The 15,643-nt window shown below is 40.1% G+C and overlaps 1 protein-coding gene across 2 annotated transcripts in view; it reads left to right on the forward strand.

The window, feature by feature from the left end:
• The first annotated feature begins 861 nt into the window (after positions 1–861).
• tmtc1 (transmembrane O-mannosyltransferase targeting cadherins 1) overlaps positions 862–15,643 on the forward strand; it is a 94,711-nt gene continuing 79,929 nt past the window's right edge. For both annotated transcript variants that reach the window (XR_015775499.1, XM_042510941.2), the window contains exons 1-2: positions 862–1,319; positions 13,867–14,044. Coding sequence is in view for 1 of the 2 variants with exons in the window: in XM_042510941.2 (XP_042366875.1) it covers positions 1,024–1,319; positions 13,867–14,044 (474 nt within the window). In the remaining variant the exon portion in view is untranslated. The remainder of the gene's footprint in view (positions 1,320–13,866; positions 14,045–15,643) is intronic.

The raw sequence follows: 15,643 nt of genomic DNA on the forward strand, positions 1-15,643 counted from the left end.
TGAATTTAGTAAGCTGACACAGAGCGTCCTGACAAAGTGGCATCAAGTGATGAGTTCAGAGTGAGAATGTGTTTATCTATCAAAATCGAAAATAAATAAAAAATGTTTAGTTTTCAGGGCCAAAAATACAGAATAGAAATGCCTCTTAATTTTCTTTTTTTAGTCTTCAAAAAGGGTCAAATATGCACCATTTTGGGGGTGCAAATTTTCTTTTTCTCTTTTCCAAAAAATATATATTACAATCCATTTTCAGTGCAGAATTTCCTGACATACCTTGCAAAAAAAACCCTATGATTTCCCTAAACTCATGCGACAAATGTGCAGAGATTTCTGTAGATGATAGACATTGTTCAGATGATTCCACAATGATGTCAGAATATGGTTCCAAAGCCATTACAGAGTTAGTTATGACAATAACTTCAGACAGCAATTTTCATTTCTCTCACTAACCATACTAATTTGATTTTGGCACCCATGGATTGAACAATATATTTTTTCCTGGAACTTCCGGTTTTTGTCTGTTTTCTTGTTGTTTTGTTTCAATAGGAGAAAAGGAAAATTAACATTTCTGTTATGTTTATTCCATTTCTGAACTAAAAATGTCTTGTTTTTTATTTTTCATTTTTGGATTTTGAAATGAAAACCAAATAACTTTTTTTTTATTAAAAGGAAACTTCAATGACCAAAAAGTACACTGCCCTTTGACAAATCAATAAATAGACCACTACCTCTCAAATAATAGCCCAAATGAAATAAAATACAGCGAAGACGAATAAATATCAAACTTTATTTCTGCATACAAAGTTAAAAACAGACAGGAAAACAGTGGACAGCGGTGGTGTTTCTGCTAATCCGGCAGTGCGATGTTCTCCGACGGCCCGTGAACGCATCACAGTACAGACACACCGTCCCCGCTCTCTGCAGCACACTCAGCCGCTACCTGCTAGGCGGAATGGACCTACCAGCCGATACTCCCAGCTTCATCCTTAGCGTAACGGAGACGCGGGGGAAGCCAGGCCCGACATGACAGCGCCGGGACGGGAGAAGAAATCCCGCCAGCAGCCGCGGCTGACCGTCCGGCCCGAGGCGGTGCGCGCGGCGGCTCGCTACACCGTGCTGGCCGCGCTGTGCGCGCTCTGCTACAGCAACTCGCTCCGCGGGGAGTTGGTGCACGACGATGTTTGGGCTATCATCAACAACCCGGACGTCCGAGCGGGCTCCAGCCTCAGAAACATCTTTAGCAACGACTTCTGGGGGAAGAGGATGGCGGACAACACGAGCCACAAGTCCTACAGACCGCTGTGCATCCTCACCTTCAAGTAAGTTCCCGAACCGTTCCCAACTCCGCTCACACACACACACACACACGGAATGCTATCGGAGGCGCAGTGTTACTGTTGATAGTTGGAGGTGGGAACCCTGTTGCTAACTAGCGCGTGAACGCTAAATAAACAGGCTTATTAAAGCTGACGTCATCCAGCTGTCCCCCTCTGGGATGCTGCTGCTGCCTCTCAGTGAACTTTGACAAGCTCAATATGAAACCTTTACACCGTGTTCAGTGGCTTCATGTGACGTGCACTGTCAAATCTGACAAGTTAATCTTACTTAAAAAAAAACATCTAGGAAACTGAGTGTCTTGAAAAAGGTAAATAAATAAAACCATGATCCCTCGGTTAGTTTATATCTAAATGTTAAGTTTACTTATACTTGTGTTGCATTTACATGATTTAGTGAAACATTACAAGTGAAAGTACGTGTTGTTTCTAAGTTTTAGCAGCTTCAGTAAATCAAGTTAGTTTGACTTAACTTTATCATGCCAAGGAGGCTTTTCTTAATGACAAACTTAGTAGAGCTGCAAGTTCTGTTTTGCTAACATATATTAAAAGAGAAGAATTTGACGGACTCCTTTGCAACCAGCATGAGGCAACTTTCAAAATTCAGGAACTGTAATTAAATTCTAAGTTAACTTAAAAATCAGATATAAAGTAAATAGATTTATATATGTTTTTAACTTTTTCTTAAAAACTTTATTTAGTCAACATGAAGACAACACATACAACATATAACACAGAGGAGATGTTCACAATAAATATACATACCTATCATATTTTGTTATTTTCATGTCCATCTTCAACACTATTAAGTATAGTTTCAATGGTAATACCACTTCCTAGAAAACACACACTACAAAACTGTAATAATAGTAATAAAACATAAACCAAAGTGAAATATAAAAATAAAACAGAAAGAGAGGCGAACAATTAAATCATACAAAAAACAAGGAAAAAGAGAGGTTTCTAGCATCATCCGTATAAACGCGTATTTTCTTACCTTTTTCAAGCCGATCAGTTTCCTTTAAAAAAAAAAAAAGAACAGTAAGTAAAATCAAGTTATCAAACTGACAGTGTGGAAAATGCGACCAAGTGTGCTGTGGTCGCTATAGAGTCCCTGAAACTCCCCAGAAAGGTATGACAGGAGCCTGTTACAGCACTCCTGCATCTGCTCCTATTCTAAATATTTATCTGCAGTGGGAGCAGAGAGGAGCTCGGCTGGCCAGCTGCACACTGAGCTTGTCCCAGCACATCCAGCTCTCATGCCCACAGCTCTGCCTCCACCTCAGGTTCAATGATGAAAGGAATTCAGATGACACAGAGGCCACAGAGAGGGTTTATGTGGAACTTGATGTGCAGCTTTGTAGTACTTTGACCTCCATGTTGGTGGAGTCGCAGCAGTGCAGTGTGGATTTAAGGATGCAAGGAGGTGATGACAGAGTTGTGGAAGCAGCGGTTGATGATGGGAAAACACCCAAACTCTCTGCTGAGCTCACTCTGGCACTGGATTTCTGTCGGCAGAACCAGGCGAGCATCTAGCACAGAGTGGGATTATCTTCTAAATGATATTTTGTTGCAGTGATTGCATGAGAACAAGAGCACAGCCCACGCAGTGTTCCTAAATGAGGGGAAAAGAGCCAAACGGAGCAATGTAAATATATATTTATTCTTCTGTCAGATTCATGATTCACCATAGTTCACTACAACTGTTAGAATGACTTTAAATATGAAAACATCCAGTAACTGTTGCCCCGCCCACTTTGGCCCTGGAGGAGGTTTTCCAGGGGCCTGCCGGGGGCCTGCCAGGGGCCGCCCTGCATAAAGGGGAAACCCAGAGGAGTGTTTTGGAATGTGATTGGCTGCTCTGGTCCCAGCGGAGTCCCATCAGCACTTTGTGCACTTCTGAGAGCTAAAGCTGAGAGTTGTTAGCTGCATCCAAAAATCACTCTCTACTCACTCTATAGTACACAGTGTGGTGCCCTCACCAGTTTGTAGTGCTGTCCTAATGCATTGTGGGAATTATTCTACCCTATATAGTGGACTCAAAGTACCCCACAATTTGGGGTGGGAATCACCAGAGGCCCCATGATACAATATTATTGCGATACTTAGGTCACAGTACCATATTATTGCTTTTTTTGCGATATGCTGAGTATTATGCCTACATATATTGCAGTCTACTGCAAGTTATTACCTTTGTTCAAGTGCAGATTAAGGAAAAACGTGGTCAACATCTGTGTTTATCTGTTCAGAAACTTTCTTAGAGCCTGACCAATACTGGATTTTTTGGCCTATGCTGATACTGATATTGGAGAGTAAAAAAATTCTGATATTGATGTGTCGGCAGATATAATATGTATTTATGTAATTATGCAATGTAATTATCCCTCAGATAAGGCTGTCATATACTCGTCACAAAACATGTAATTGAGGTTGGATATTTTACAGTATAACAATAAACTTTATTATCAGAAATGACTTCAGTGCAATGAAACAGTAAACTTCATTGGTAATTTAATAATTCTAAATTACTCTGAACATCTTTGCCTGCATTATGTTCTGTTAGAAATAAACTTTTCATATAGAGCCATTTACAAGCCAATACTGATACATCTGCGATGGGCCAGTATTGGCAGATAGCATTGTCTGACTGATATATCAGTCAGACGATATATCGGTATATTGATATATCGGTCAGACTTCAGTTTCTTCCTTTGATCAATTTTTACTGCAGCAGTATGTAAAAAGTACAGCAACATGTAAGTAAAAAGTTGCAGCAACATGCAAATAAAAAAGCAATTGATTTTACTACTCTAGTAGGCAAACAAAGGGTAAATTGTATTTGCAGTAGTAATATTTTGTAAAATAATTGTCCATGTATAAATACAATATTGCTAAATACTGCAGTACTGTACTGTATCGACCCCCCCCCTCCCCTACCCATAATGCATCAAGAAAAGTGGTGTACAACTGAGGGTCACTCAAGCCCCCAGGAATTGTGCCACGCTCTGATGCAAAATTTAGATAGTGGCCGAAAGTATTATCACACCATCACATGAAGCACACTGGCCCAGAAAGACTTCTCCCCATTTGCTTTACATTGGGAAAGAGATGTCCTTAAATCACTGGATATTTTTTTTTTAAAAACAGAATAACTTTTCAGAACGCATTTTTAAATTGCCATTATTTAAATTGCCATTATTTAAAATATTAAGTTCCTAAAGATGTAAAATGCGCCATTTTCCAAATATATAGATATTTCTCCAGACATAAAATGAATGCGCATTGGACCCGTGGGACTCAATCGTGTGCACGTGCATGTAACTCTTGGAGTCCCTGACACAACACAGGCTTTGTGCCGGCAGCAAAAAAATAAAATAAGCACTCTGGCAAACATATGTTTAACATGCTTACATGTTTTGTTTTTTGTTCAGCAAAATAATCTTCACAAATAAACACCACTTTTATGATTTTTTAAGACTATATGCAGTAACAAGAAATAAGAAGCTATTGTTTGGGTGCAAGTGATCAACATTATGGTCGTGTTTCTGTTCGGCACAGCTCAGTGTGACAAGGTGCAGCCAATTTGCTCAGGTTTCAAAGCGTTAAAAATCGGTGAGAGAAAATGACCTGAACAGTGTCCGAAAGTGTTTTTTCATGTTGCAGATGAGCTCATTGTATAGTCATCTACATAGAACTCCCTGTATAGGAAGCAGGAAGTAGTGAATGAGTGAATGATTTGAGACACTGTGAGTGTAGGTAATGTGGCGTGTGTGTGGTCAGGATGCAGGATGGTTTCATTGTTTGATGACAGTGTAATTACCCAGCAGTGTAATGCCTCTCAAGCAGCTGCTTGCCAGTCCTCCGTCTGCTGATAGCCTGCAGTGATTGAAGAAGATATTGGCGTCTTAATGCTTCTCCTGAGAGTGTCAGTGTGGATTTGAGCTATGTGGAAGCATCTGCTCTCAGAAACACACAGAAACAGCAATTAATGATGAGTGTGAGTGTGTGTGCATGTGTGTGGAGGGGGGTGTTCAGTGCTTACAGGTTATTGTTGGTTTTCGGTTTGGCCTGGCAAAAAACTCAGCCCAGAGATATGGCTGAAATGTGGTCCAACTCATTCTTAGCCCAGGTTAGAGCCTGAAGTACAACCATCAGAAGTGTCAGACTCAGCCCAGATTTGGCTTAGTGGCAGTTGAGAGCCAGAATGACTTATTTTGTTCATTTCCTGACACTTTCCCATCCCACACTCCCCCGTTAAGCCTTCCCTCAGATTCAGTGAACAGGGCAGAATCAGGTTACATGTAGAAATGACTGCATTTTTAATTAATGGTATAATTTACACAACAATAAAGTAAGTAATCAAAGACCAATACAATACACTGGGAACATTAATAATAATTGTGCCTTTAATACAACTATAGCAACATTTCTCATCGCAATTATGAAAGACACAGGACATAAAATCAAAAAGAATGATGGCCAAGGGGCTCTTGTATTGTGCATTTGAGAATTCCATGTAAATAACTGCTGTGTGTTTACTCATCCATCATATATATTGTTAGAAACTGAATCTTGTAATTCGTCTGATCGTGACCATTTCAAGGTACATTCACTACAGCAGGTAGAAACTAGGTTTGGGGGGGTCTCACAGTATCACAGTACACCAGGGTATTTAGAAATCCTGAAGGTATGTTTTTCAAAACCATCATAAATGCAGGCGTTCCTTTTTCTATAAAACTCTTTGTATGTAATGCACAGCATGCACCATCTGAGCTCAGTCCCCGGTCTCTACTGGTGGAACAGGAAGCTGAGTCAAAAGACACAGAGATACCTAGTGGTGGAGGGAGAAGTTGCAGGACTGTAAACAGCCAGCAGCAAGCAGGCAGAGAGAAACTGTGGGAATAACAGCATGTTTTTACATCAAACTTGGTGAATTAAGGATTTATTGCAGGTAAACTGGAGCCAGTGATTGTTGGGACTGTGGACTTACTAACTAGATTACTAGCAAGAGTAACCAAGACAGTTTGGTTGAGTTTTAATTTGTTTCTGTGTTCAGGGTGTTTTATGATGAGTCAACGAGGCAGTTTAGCCTTGTCAGTCTTCAGTGACCGAGAGAACGAGGAAGTCATAAACTTCTAACTCATTTCCAAGTTTTTTCTTGGACAGGTGGTTGAGCACTGTGACACTATTAGCACAAGAGCCAAAGTCATTGAGTCCGTCCATGGATGTATTTTAGATACATCCATGTCGCGGGGGTTTTGATACTTACAAAAAATTATCCACTGATTCACAGACGTCTCTTTCCTGATGTACGTCAATGAGCAAAGTCTTTCTGGGCCAGTGTGATCATGTGACCGACCTGTATGGTGTAATTCCACTTTTGGCCACTATGTAAAATTTGCATCAGAGCCTGGCACGCTTCCTGGGGGCTTGAGTCCGTCACTGATTAAATGCTTCCACTCTGTTACAAATTAGAAGCCCCTTTGTATTTCATACACAGTCCAGCTGTATACATTTTTCGACCTTGTTTAGTTTTTTATGTTTTCTGAATCATTAAGTATTTTTAGTATTTGGAAAACATTAGTAAAAGAAAATTCAATTAAAATTCAAAATTACTCGTTAAAGTACAAAGGCAACCCATGTACAAAGGCTACATCCTGCCGCTGTGGCCCTGTGCTGCACGTCATTCCCCCTCTCTCCCACTTTCACTCTAATAGCTGTCCTGTTAAATAAAGGCAAAACCTCCCAAAACTAATCTTTCAAGTGTCTTGTTTCCAGTAATCTTAGAGTTTAAAGGGGTTTCCTGACTTTTTCCTTTTCTAACTCTCATTACTGCAAATTCCAATATCAGTTGACCTCCACTTTCCACCCACCTTATACACACAAACAAACACACACACACACACACACACACACACACACACACACACACTGGACACACCGGACACACACGCACAACCACTTCTGTGAACTGAGCCCTGAGGGAGAGAAAGTGGAAGGATAGAGATAGCAAGAGGCCCTGTGATTAAAATAGAAACACAAGAAGAGATGATACAGGACAGGGCAGGAAGAAAAGGTGAGGGATGCACTCCTGATAAATGAGCAGAGGAGGAGGAGGAGGAGGAGCAGGAGGAGGAGGACACAGCAGATAATAGATAGAGACAAGAGCAGCAGCTGAAGAGTGAAAAATAAGAACAGACAAAGAAGAAGGTTAAGGAAGTGATGGATGACGCTGTTGGAGTCCGGGAGACGCTGACTCAGATGATGTTCGAGCTTTATTTCCCAAATGCTGTTTTTCTCTTTGAGAATAAAAAAAGTTCTCACCTGAAGTTCAAGGACCCAGTGAGGGACGGTCTGTCACACTGTCAGCCAGGACATTTCATTATCTGATATCCTTTCTTCAGGGAGAGCTCCCTGTTTAGCCGAAATTCAACACTTGAAATTCAAGCACCCTGTTTTCAGCTGTCTGCCCAGCCTACCTGCACTGTTTTATTCAGTCGATTTTACATCACAGGGTAAAGGCAGATGACTGTTAACTACTGAGGCAACACTCTCCAGAATAATTCATAACTTATTTATTTTTAGTATTCTTGCAACCTTCTTCAGGGTCATGGAGCAGGCGAGGCGAGTATATCAGAGGGAAGGACAGGAAGCCATCGTGCTGCTGCAGCTGCGGATTGTGCACTCTCACTAACCAGCAGACAAACAAGCTCCATTATCTGTCCTTCACCTCTGCAGCCTGACAGGCGCACAGAACACTATATCTGTCACTGAGCACACTCACATTCAAAATATTGCTCCTGCTAGAGATTTTCACTTTTGCTCCACTAGTGCTGGGTCCTAAAAGCAGCACAGTAGGTTCATCATATAGCAGAAAATATGTTAGAGCCGAACCGATACTGTGGATTTCTTGGACCAATGTCGATACTGATATTGGGGAATAAAAAATTCCGATATTGATATATTGAAAGATGTTATGCATATATGTAATTTCGCAATGCAGTTATCTCTCAGATATGATAATCAAATACTTGCAGCAAACATATGTCATGGTGGCAGGATATTTTACAGTTTAACAATAACCTTTATTGTCAAAAACAGCATCATTGCACTGAAGCAGTACACGTCATTGGGATTTTGATAATTCTGATTATTCTAGGTAACTTTTTTGCAGTGTGTTCTGTTAGAACAATCTTTTCATATCATGCATATTGGACAACATAAAAGCTGAAAGATATATTTGTGATGGGCCAGTATCGACTGATAAAATCTGCTGACCGATATATCGGTCGGGCTCTAAAAAAATATATCTCAATTCAGTGATTCCCAGTAGGGGTGTGGATCCTTCAGTATCTCATGATTCGATTCAGTTTCGATTGTTGGGGTCAGGATTGGGGGCAGCGTTCACTGGTGAAAAAAGCAAGGTGATCCAACAAACGGTCTCAAAATAATTAAGACTTTTCTAAATGATAAAAATTTTAGAGGGTTAAGAAAAGACTATATTTATTAAATATAGTCTATAATCGATGTTTAAGATTTTTTAATCTATTCTGAATCATTAAAATTGCGAATCGAGATTCTTATGTGAATCATTTTTTTCTTCCACACCTAATTCCCTGTAATAGTAGTACTATTAGCTTTATGGAGTCTTTTTTTGTTGGCTTTTTTTGCCTTAAATTGACAGGACAATGTGAGCATGAAAGGGAGAGAGAGATTTGGACAGGGGCAGCAAAGGCCTGAGGCTGGACTCGAACCCACGGCTGCTGCGGTGAGGACACAGCCTCTGCACATGGGGCGCCGCTTTATCCAGGCACACTAGTGGCTCAGTACGGTACTAACCCATACTGTTAGTTTTAAAGCTAGGCTAGACTTGGACGCCAAGTGATATTTCATACCTTCCTGAAATTTCACCAGGGTATATGAAAGTATAAGTGTGCGGCACTAGCACCCTTTCTGCCGATAGAGTGTGCTTACTGTTTACTTACTTTCAGCTTTTTAGACTTTTCAGAATTAATAGAAACCAACAAAATGTTAAGAAAAGTTATATTCTCACCTGTTTTCTTTATTAAACAGAGAAATACAACTGAACACCTTTTGAATTCAACTTTCTCTTGGTCACAGCAGACTGATGAGGCCTAATTGCCTCGTTAACACACTTTGTTCAAATTTGACAGAAACAAAATAAAATTCACCCAAACCTACTTAATTACTCTTACTAGTAATCTAGTTAGTACGTCCACTGTTCCAACAATCACCAGCACCAGACTGGTCCAAAATAATCCTTAATTCACCAAGTTAGATATAAAAAAGATGCTGTTATTCCCAATGCTCTCTCTCTTCATGCTGGCCACAGGCTGATTACAGTCCTGTAACTTCTCCCTCCACCACTAGGTGTGTCTGTGTCTTTCAGCTCAGCTGCCTGTTCCACCAGTAGTGACCAGAGACTGAGCTCTGGTGGTGCATGCTGTGCACTGCATACAGTGAGTTTGATAGAAAGTGAAGCACCTGTATTTATGAGAGTATTGAAAAACATACCCGGTATTTATAAATACCCTGGTATACTGTGATACTGTGATATTATTTTGGTCCCATAGTAAACTTTGAGCATATAGTAGTTCAAGTGCACTGAGAGAAGACTTGACCTCTGCAATCGAACTTGACCAATATGGTATCTCTGAAACCGATTTTAGAGGGAAAATAATTCACCATTGCTGATATGGTGGCTGATACAGTGAAAATGAAAATGAAAATACACATTTTCCATGCGGAGTAAGCAGTGATTTTACACTGATATGACCCATGCAATGGTACACTGCAGATCGAAGGAAATACCAAACTCAAGGCTTTAAAACGGCAGTCTACAAACCAAATAGTGATGTCACACGTGCTACATCCATTATTAGTTTTTTTCTTAGTCAGTGATTCAAAGGACTGGTTGTTTTGGAATAAAAATTGACAGCCCTATAGTGGGTTTACTAATGTGTCGGAGACACAGGATGTGTACCTGGCAACACATCACTGGATAACATGTTATCATCATGTTGGCCAAAGCTCATGGTTCTTCATGTTTGAGAGTAGCGGTCCTACAAGCCCATCACACAAAGCTCACAGATTAGACCGGTGCAGTAGCCAGTGTTCATCAGCAGAGCAGCCAGTCTTCCTGTCAAAATGTCCTTGAGCAGGACACTGACTCCTGACCTCATTGTCAGTCTCTCTGGATCAGCACATCAGCCAAACGCCTCAAATGAGACATTGAAATTCCTTTAAAGCCTTCACATTAGGGATGGATCCGGACCCCGTGGGAAATTCATCTCCCCGCCGCTCGCCGGCTGTACTCTCTGCTCTCTCAGCAGCAGGTATGAGGCCAGATCAGCATCAGTTAGGTCACAGGGAGATAATGGGGAGGGTTAATGCTCTCTCTGCAGGCCCAGGCTGGTTTTATCAGTCTGCTCATTGAATTATAAATAAAGGAGGGATAGTGAAGGCCAGAGTCTCCTTCATCACATAATGGACTGGATGAAAGCTCTCACAGAGGCCCATGAGCACTACAGCCCCAATCCAAAAACCTTTAGATGCTGTGTAAGGGAATGAAAAAAACAGAATGCGCTGATTTGCAAATCCCTTTTGACCCATATTCGATTAAATACAGTACAAAGACAAGATATATGATGGTTAATTTGATAAACTTTGTTTTTTGTAAATATACACTAATTCTGAATCTGAAGCCAGCAACACGTTCCAAAAAGTTTGGACAGGAGCATGTTTACAGCTGTGTTACATCACCTCTTCTTTTAACAACACTAGTAAGTGTTTGGGAATTGAGGACACTAATTGTTGAAGTTTGAAAGTGAATTTCCCATTCTTGCTTTGGCGACAGTTGCCCACAGGGTCCCCGCTGATCCTTAAAAAGTCTTTAGAACTCTTAAATTTAGTTTTTGATATTTTAGGTCTAAAAATGTCTCTGATTTTAGTAATGTGAGCATTAAGTGTGAGTGTGTGTATTCTTTGCAGCTTTGATGCCTTGATGCAGACAACAGCCAAGACTGGAGGCGTTACGCTTTTGATATGCGATATTCCAAAAATACCTTGAGTTTTTCCAACTGTGGCACAAATGTCCACATTTAGTCAGAGATGATTTTTGTTCAATTTATTCAAATTTGGCACAAATATTCCCTTGGACTCAAGAATGAACTGACTTGAATCTGGTGTTTGACGGTCAAAGGTCAAGGTCTTTGTAACTTTAAAAACATATTGTTTGGCTGTAACTCAAGAATTCAGACATTCATTATGACAAAGTTTAACACAAATCATCTCTTTCCTTGCAGCCATAAATCATCGATCATGTACCAACTTTAAGCCTTTTCATGTTTGACAAAATGATGGATTCTGTCACAGCAAACCTGCAAACATTTGTGAGTGAGTGTATGGGAGAGTGGGGATTTGGGATTTTGCATCATTGTTCATCTAAAATTTTTATTTTGCACATATTTGTGAATGTTTGGGGGGTGGGAGGGTGGCAAACTGGCTTTAGGATGTAAGAACAAAATTTGCACAAATTTGAGATTTCATTCATTTCATTTCATGATTAGGTGTGGGATATGAGGATAACAGTGTTCTATAATATAATTTCTTATATAATATGATAATATAATTTTATAAACTGATGTTTTGTACCTTATTTATTCTAATTTTGTCATTTATGTATTTATTTCACCTACGTGCCCAGGGACTACGGGCAGAAAATAGCAGCTTTGCTAAAACCTGGTACAACGCATATCTCCTTGTTTTATAAAATGTTTTAATGTTTAATATAATGTTTTATTGTGCACTAAGGATGTAAAGATGCATCGCAAGGCAGTTAAAATTTGATAAAAAATATTTGAGATTTAAATCGGTGAAATGAAAAATGAACCACCATACTCTTTTTGAACAGCAGAGGGCGTAATCTACTTTTGACTTTGCTCCCTCGCCGTGCCATGTCACTATGTGTTCAATGTCCTGCTTCATGTCCAAGACAAGAGCCAATGTATATAAGACGAAGCAAAGACTCCACAACAGGCTATATTGAAACAGAAGACGCACCCTTCAGTTTCAAATCGGAAGGCTGGCGGCATTTGAGCTTCTTCGAGTCAGGAAGTAATAAAGGCGAAAAGGTAACAGAAAAAAACTGTCTGCAAATATTGACAGAGGGTGTTGTACTACATAAATAGTACAACAACTAATTTGATGCAGCATGTGAGCCGGCATCATGAGCTCCAGTCCGCCCCGCCTACACACGTTCCTCCTTAACGACAACTACACGGCCAAAAAACACCCAAAAAATACATGGCCAAACCACACTGACAAGCTGCAACCACGCTCTCCCAAACGAGTACAAGAGCCATAAAGAGAGCCCAATTTCTCACCCACGAGTGAGAAATGACCAACTTAGTTCTTCAAAATCACCCTCTCTGCTTTCCCCTCTAGCAAAGCAAACCTTTCCACAACAGCCACCTCTGTGATTTTGTATTAAAAAGAAATTGTGAGAAAATCATATCGTGAACCAGGTATCGTGAATCGTATCGAATCGTGAGTTGAGTGAATCGTTACATCCCTATAGTGCACTTTCCCTGTCTAGATAAAATTACAGTACATTACAAACGTCCAATCGGATAAAATGTTGAAGTTTTGACATTTTGTATCCAAAAGGTCATAGGTCAACTTCACTGTGACATCACAATATTCTGCATAAAACACTTCTCTGGCCATTACTCAACATCATATCTCAGGAACAGAGAGAGAGAGAGACATTTAGTCAGATACTGAATTATTGACACTGATCTGTAGACTGTGCTGAGTGTAGAGATCCTCTGTGTGTGAAGCGTCCATGTTTTCACTGACATGGATGTAAACTCTTAAGTGTAGCTTGACTGGTGTGCAGAGCTGAAGCTGTAGGAACCCTGATATAAAATATAAAATGGAATGACAGCTGGAACCTGAAGCACTGTGCTGCTTCACTCTTTCTGTGTGTGCTGCTATCAGCTCGGTGATATTCTGTTGGGTCAAGAGGGAATAGTCACAGTGTAGCACCAATTATGATAAAGCAGGTGAAAACGGCATAATTGACTGTTATTCTTTGGATTAGCTGCTGGAAGATGTTCAGCAGGGTCGCAAATCTGACATTCTCTCTCAAAACAATCACGCTCTATAATTTTAAATTTCTGGCAGTGCAGAAAATGGATTGAGATTCTGTTCAGGATAATAACACGAGTCTTTCATCCAGGAAATATAAAAGGTAATTTGCCACGGAGATTCTCCCTGTGCAGCCACAGCGGTGCACAGCTGAGTGATTGTCTCTGATAGGGTTGGCCCTTTTTTGTCTCTCTATAGTCGGGTTTATGGCAAAATGAACGACATTTACTGCCCTTATTTATCCATCACTCTCTTCTTTTGTTTGAGATCATTTCTAATATCTTTTACACATGAACAAAAAGCTTTGACACATGAGGTAGAATGTTTGACTCAGTGCTGAATCTGTCTCTCTGTCCATCAGGTTGAACATCCTGCTGGGTGGCATGATGCCTCTTTATTTCCACATGGTGAACGTGTGTTTGCACTGTGCCGTGACCTGCCTGCTCATGCACACGTGTGAACGCTGCGTGTTTGAAGACTCGCGCCTTGCCTTTGTCACAGCACTCCTCTTCGCTGTGCACCCCGTCCACACTGAAGCCGTGAGTACATGACACACTGAAACCAGCTGAAAAAACAAGCAAACAACAAAATGTTGTTTTACATTGAAATAGCTCCAATAGGAACACTGACCTTTAGCAGCACTGCCACCAATTTTCCCAGCTCTCAGCCCTCATCCAGCATCCTCTGTGCTAAGGAGCATTTCAAAGGGTTGCATCAACATTTTGGGAGGTGGCTATATGCTGGACTGTTTCTCGGCTGGGACCAGGAATTTCCTTGAGTTTATGGTCTTTTTTCTTTAAGAAATATTCCACTACAAACTGCTTTTATCCAGCAAATTGATCATATTTATCTCTGTTTTTTTTTTTAAAAAAAAGATTGTTATCAACTTTTTATCTCTATTGTATTACAATGCAAATATACAAAATATAACAAATTAAACATTTATACACATATCTGTTGGATCTTTGCTCTAATAGGCTCACTCTTATTTTGAAAATTGTCAGCTGACAGTCGCAGAATTAGCAGGATAAAGTCATCAGTGTTTTTTGATCTGTTTGACGTTATTAGAAAATAATAAAGATTAGACAGTTCCAGCTTTATAATTAAAGACATTATTTCTACACTGTTGACACCAAAAGTCACTCCAGTCAGACTTTTTTAAAATTGTATTTATTTTTTACTTGTTTTCTTATTTGTAACTTTTTTAATATTTAGTTGCTCGTTGCCTTCTCCTCATGTTTTTGAAAGAATTCAAACCAATTTGCTCACGTTTTAAAGGGTTAAGGCAGTTGTGATATTGCAGCCTGGGCAGCAGTATGTACGTACTTGCACATGATGTATTGTTAGGGTTGCCTGCAGCTTATTCTAATGGAGATGAAGTGCTTCTGCTACAGCCAGAAGAAACTGTAGAGCTGGGAAATTGAAGGAACCATTTGAATTGCCTCAGGTTCAGGAAGGAAAAGTCCCATTCATTTTCACCGTACACAATGGGCCCCATGCAGTAATATTCTCTTCATTTTTTATAAGGAGAAAAAAATTCAACTCCAGATGAACCAAACTTTCTAAACCATCCAAATCTGCTCCCATCCAGCTTTCCATCTTTGCTCAATGCTGAATCCCACCGTATCATCAGCAACCTATAAGCATCAGTAACACCCTCACACTCCATAATGGCGGTGTTGTTCCGTGTGCAGACACTCTAACACATGCCAGGAACTGGAGAGATGACACCAAAAAAAAAGGCTGCAAGAAGAAGAATGAAATCAAGGTACTGTTAAATAAACGTGTGAGTTTTCCAAAGTGTCAGTACTGGTGTTACAGGAAAATCAAAAACCCAGCTGGGAAAAATGTGTGATCCTGCAAATGAGGTTTCAGCAGCAGTGATGAAGGAAGTACTCAGATAGAAGTACTAAAACCACACAGTTAGAATACTCTAGAGCTTGTTGAAATCCTGCATGTTACTCAAGTAAAATTGTTGTTTAAGTACGGTCAGGAAAATGTCCAGAAATGTACCCTTTGATATTGTTTTACTTGATTTCTTTCAGAAACATGGGAAGAGGGTGACAAGCAAATTAACAAGAAATGGCCCAAAAATAACAAGAAATTAGTAAAAAGTTACAATAAAATTGCCTGGAAAA

This window comes from Plectropomus leopardus, chromosome 22 (genome assembly GCF_026936395.1).
Source record: "Plectropomus leopardus strain MGB_pleo_1.0 chromosome 22, ASM2693639v1, whole genome shotgun sequence".
NCBI classification, from domain to species: Eukaryota; Metazoa; Chordata; class Actinopteri; order Perciformes; family Serranidae; genus Plectropomus; species Plectropomus leopardus.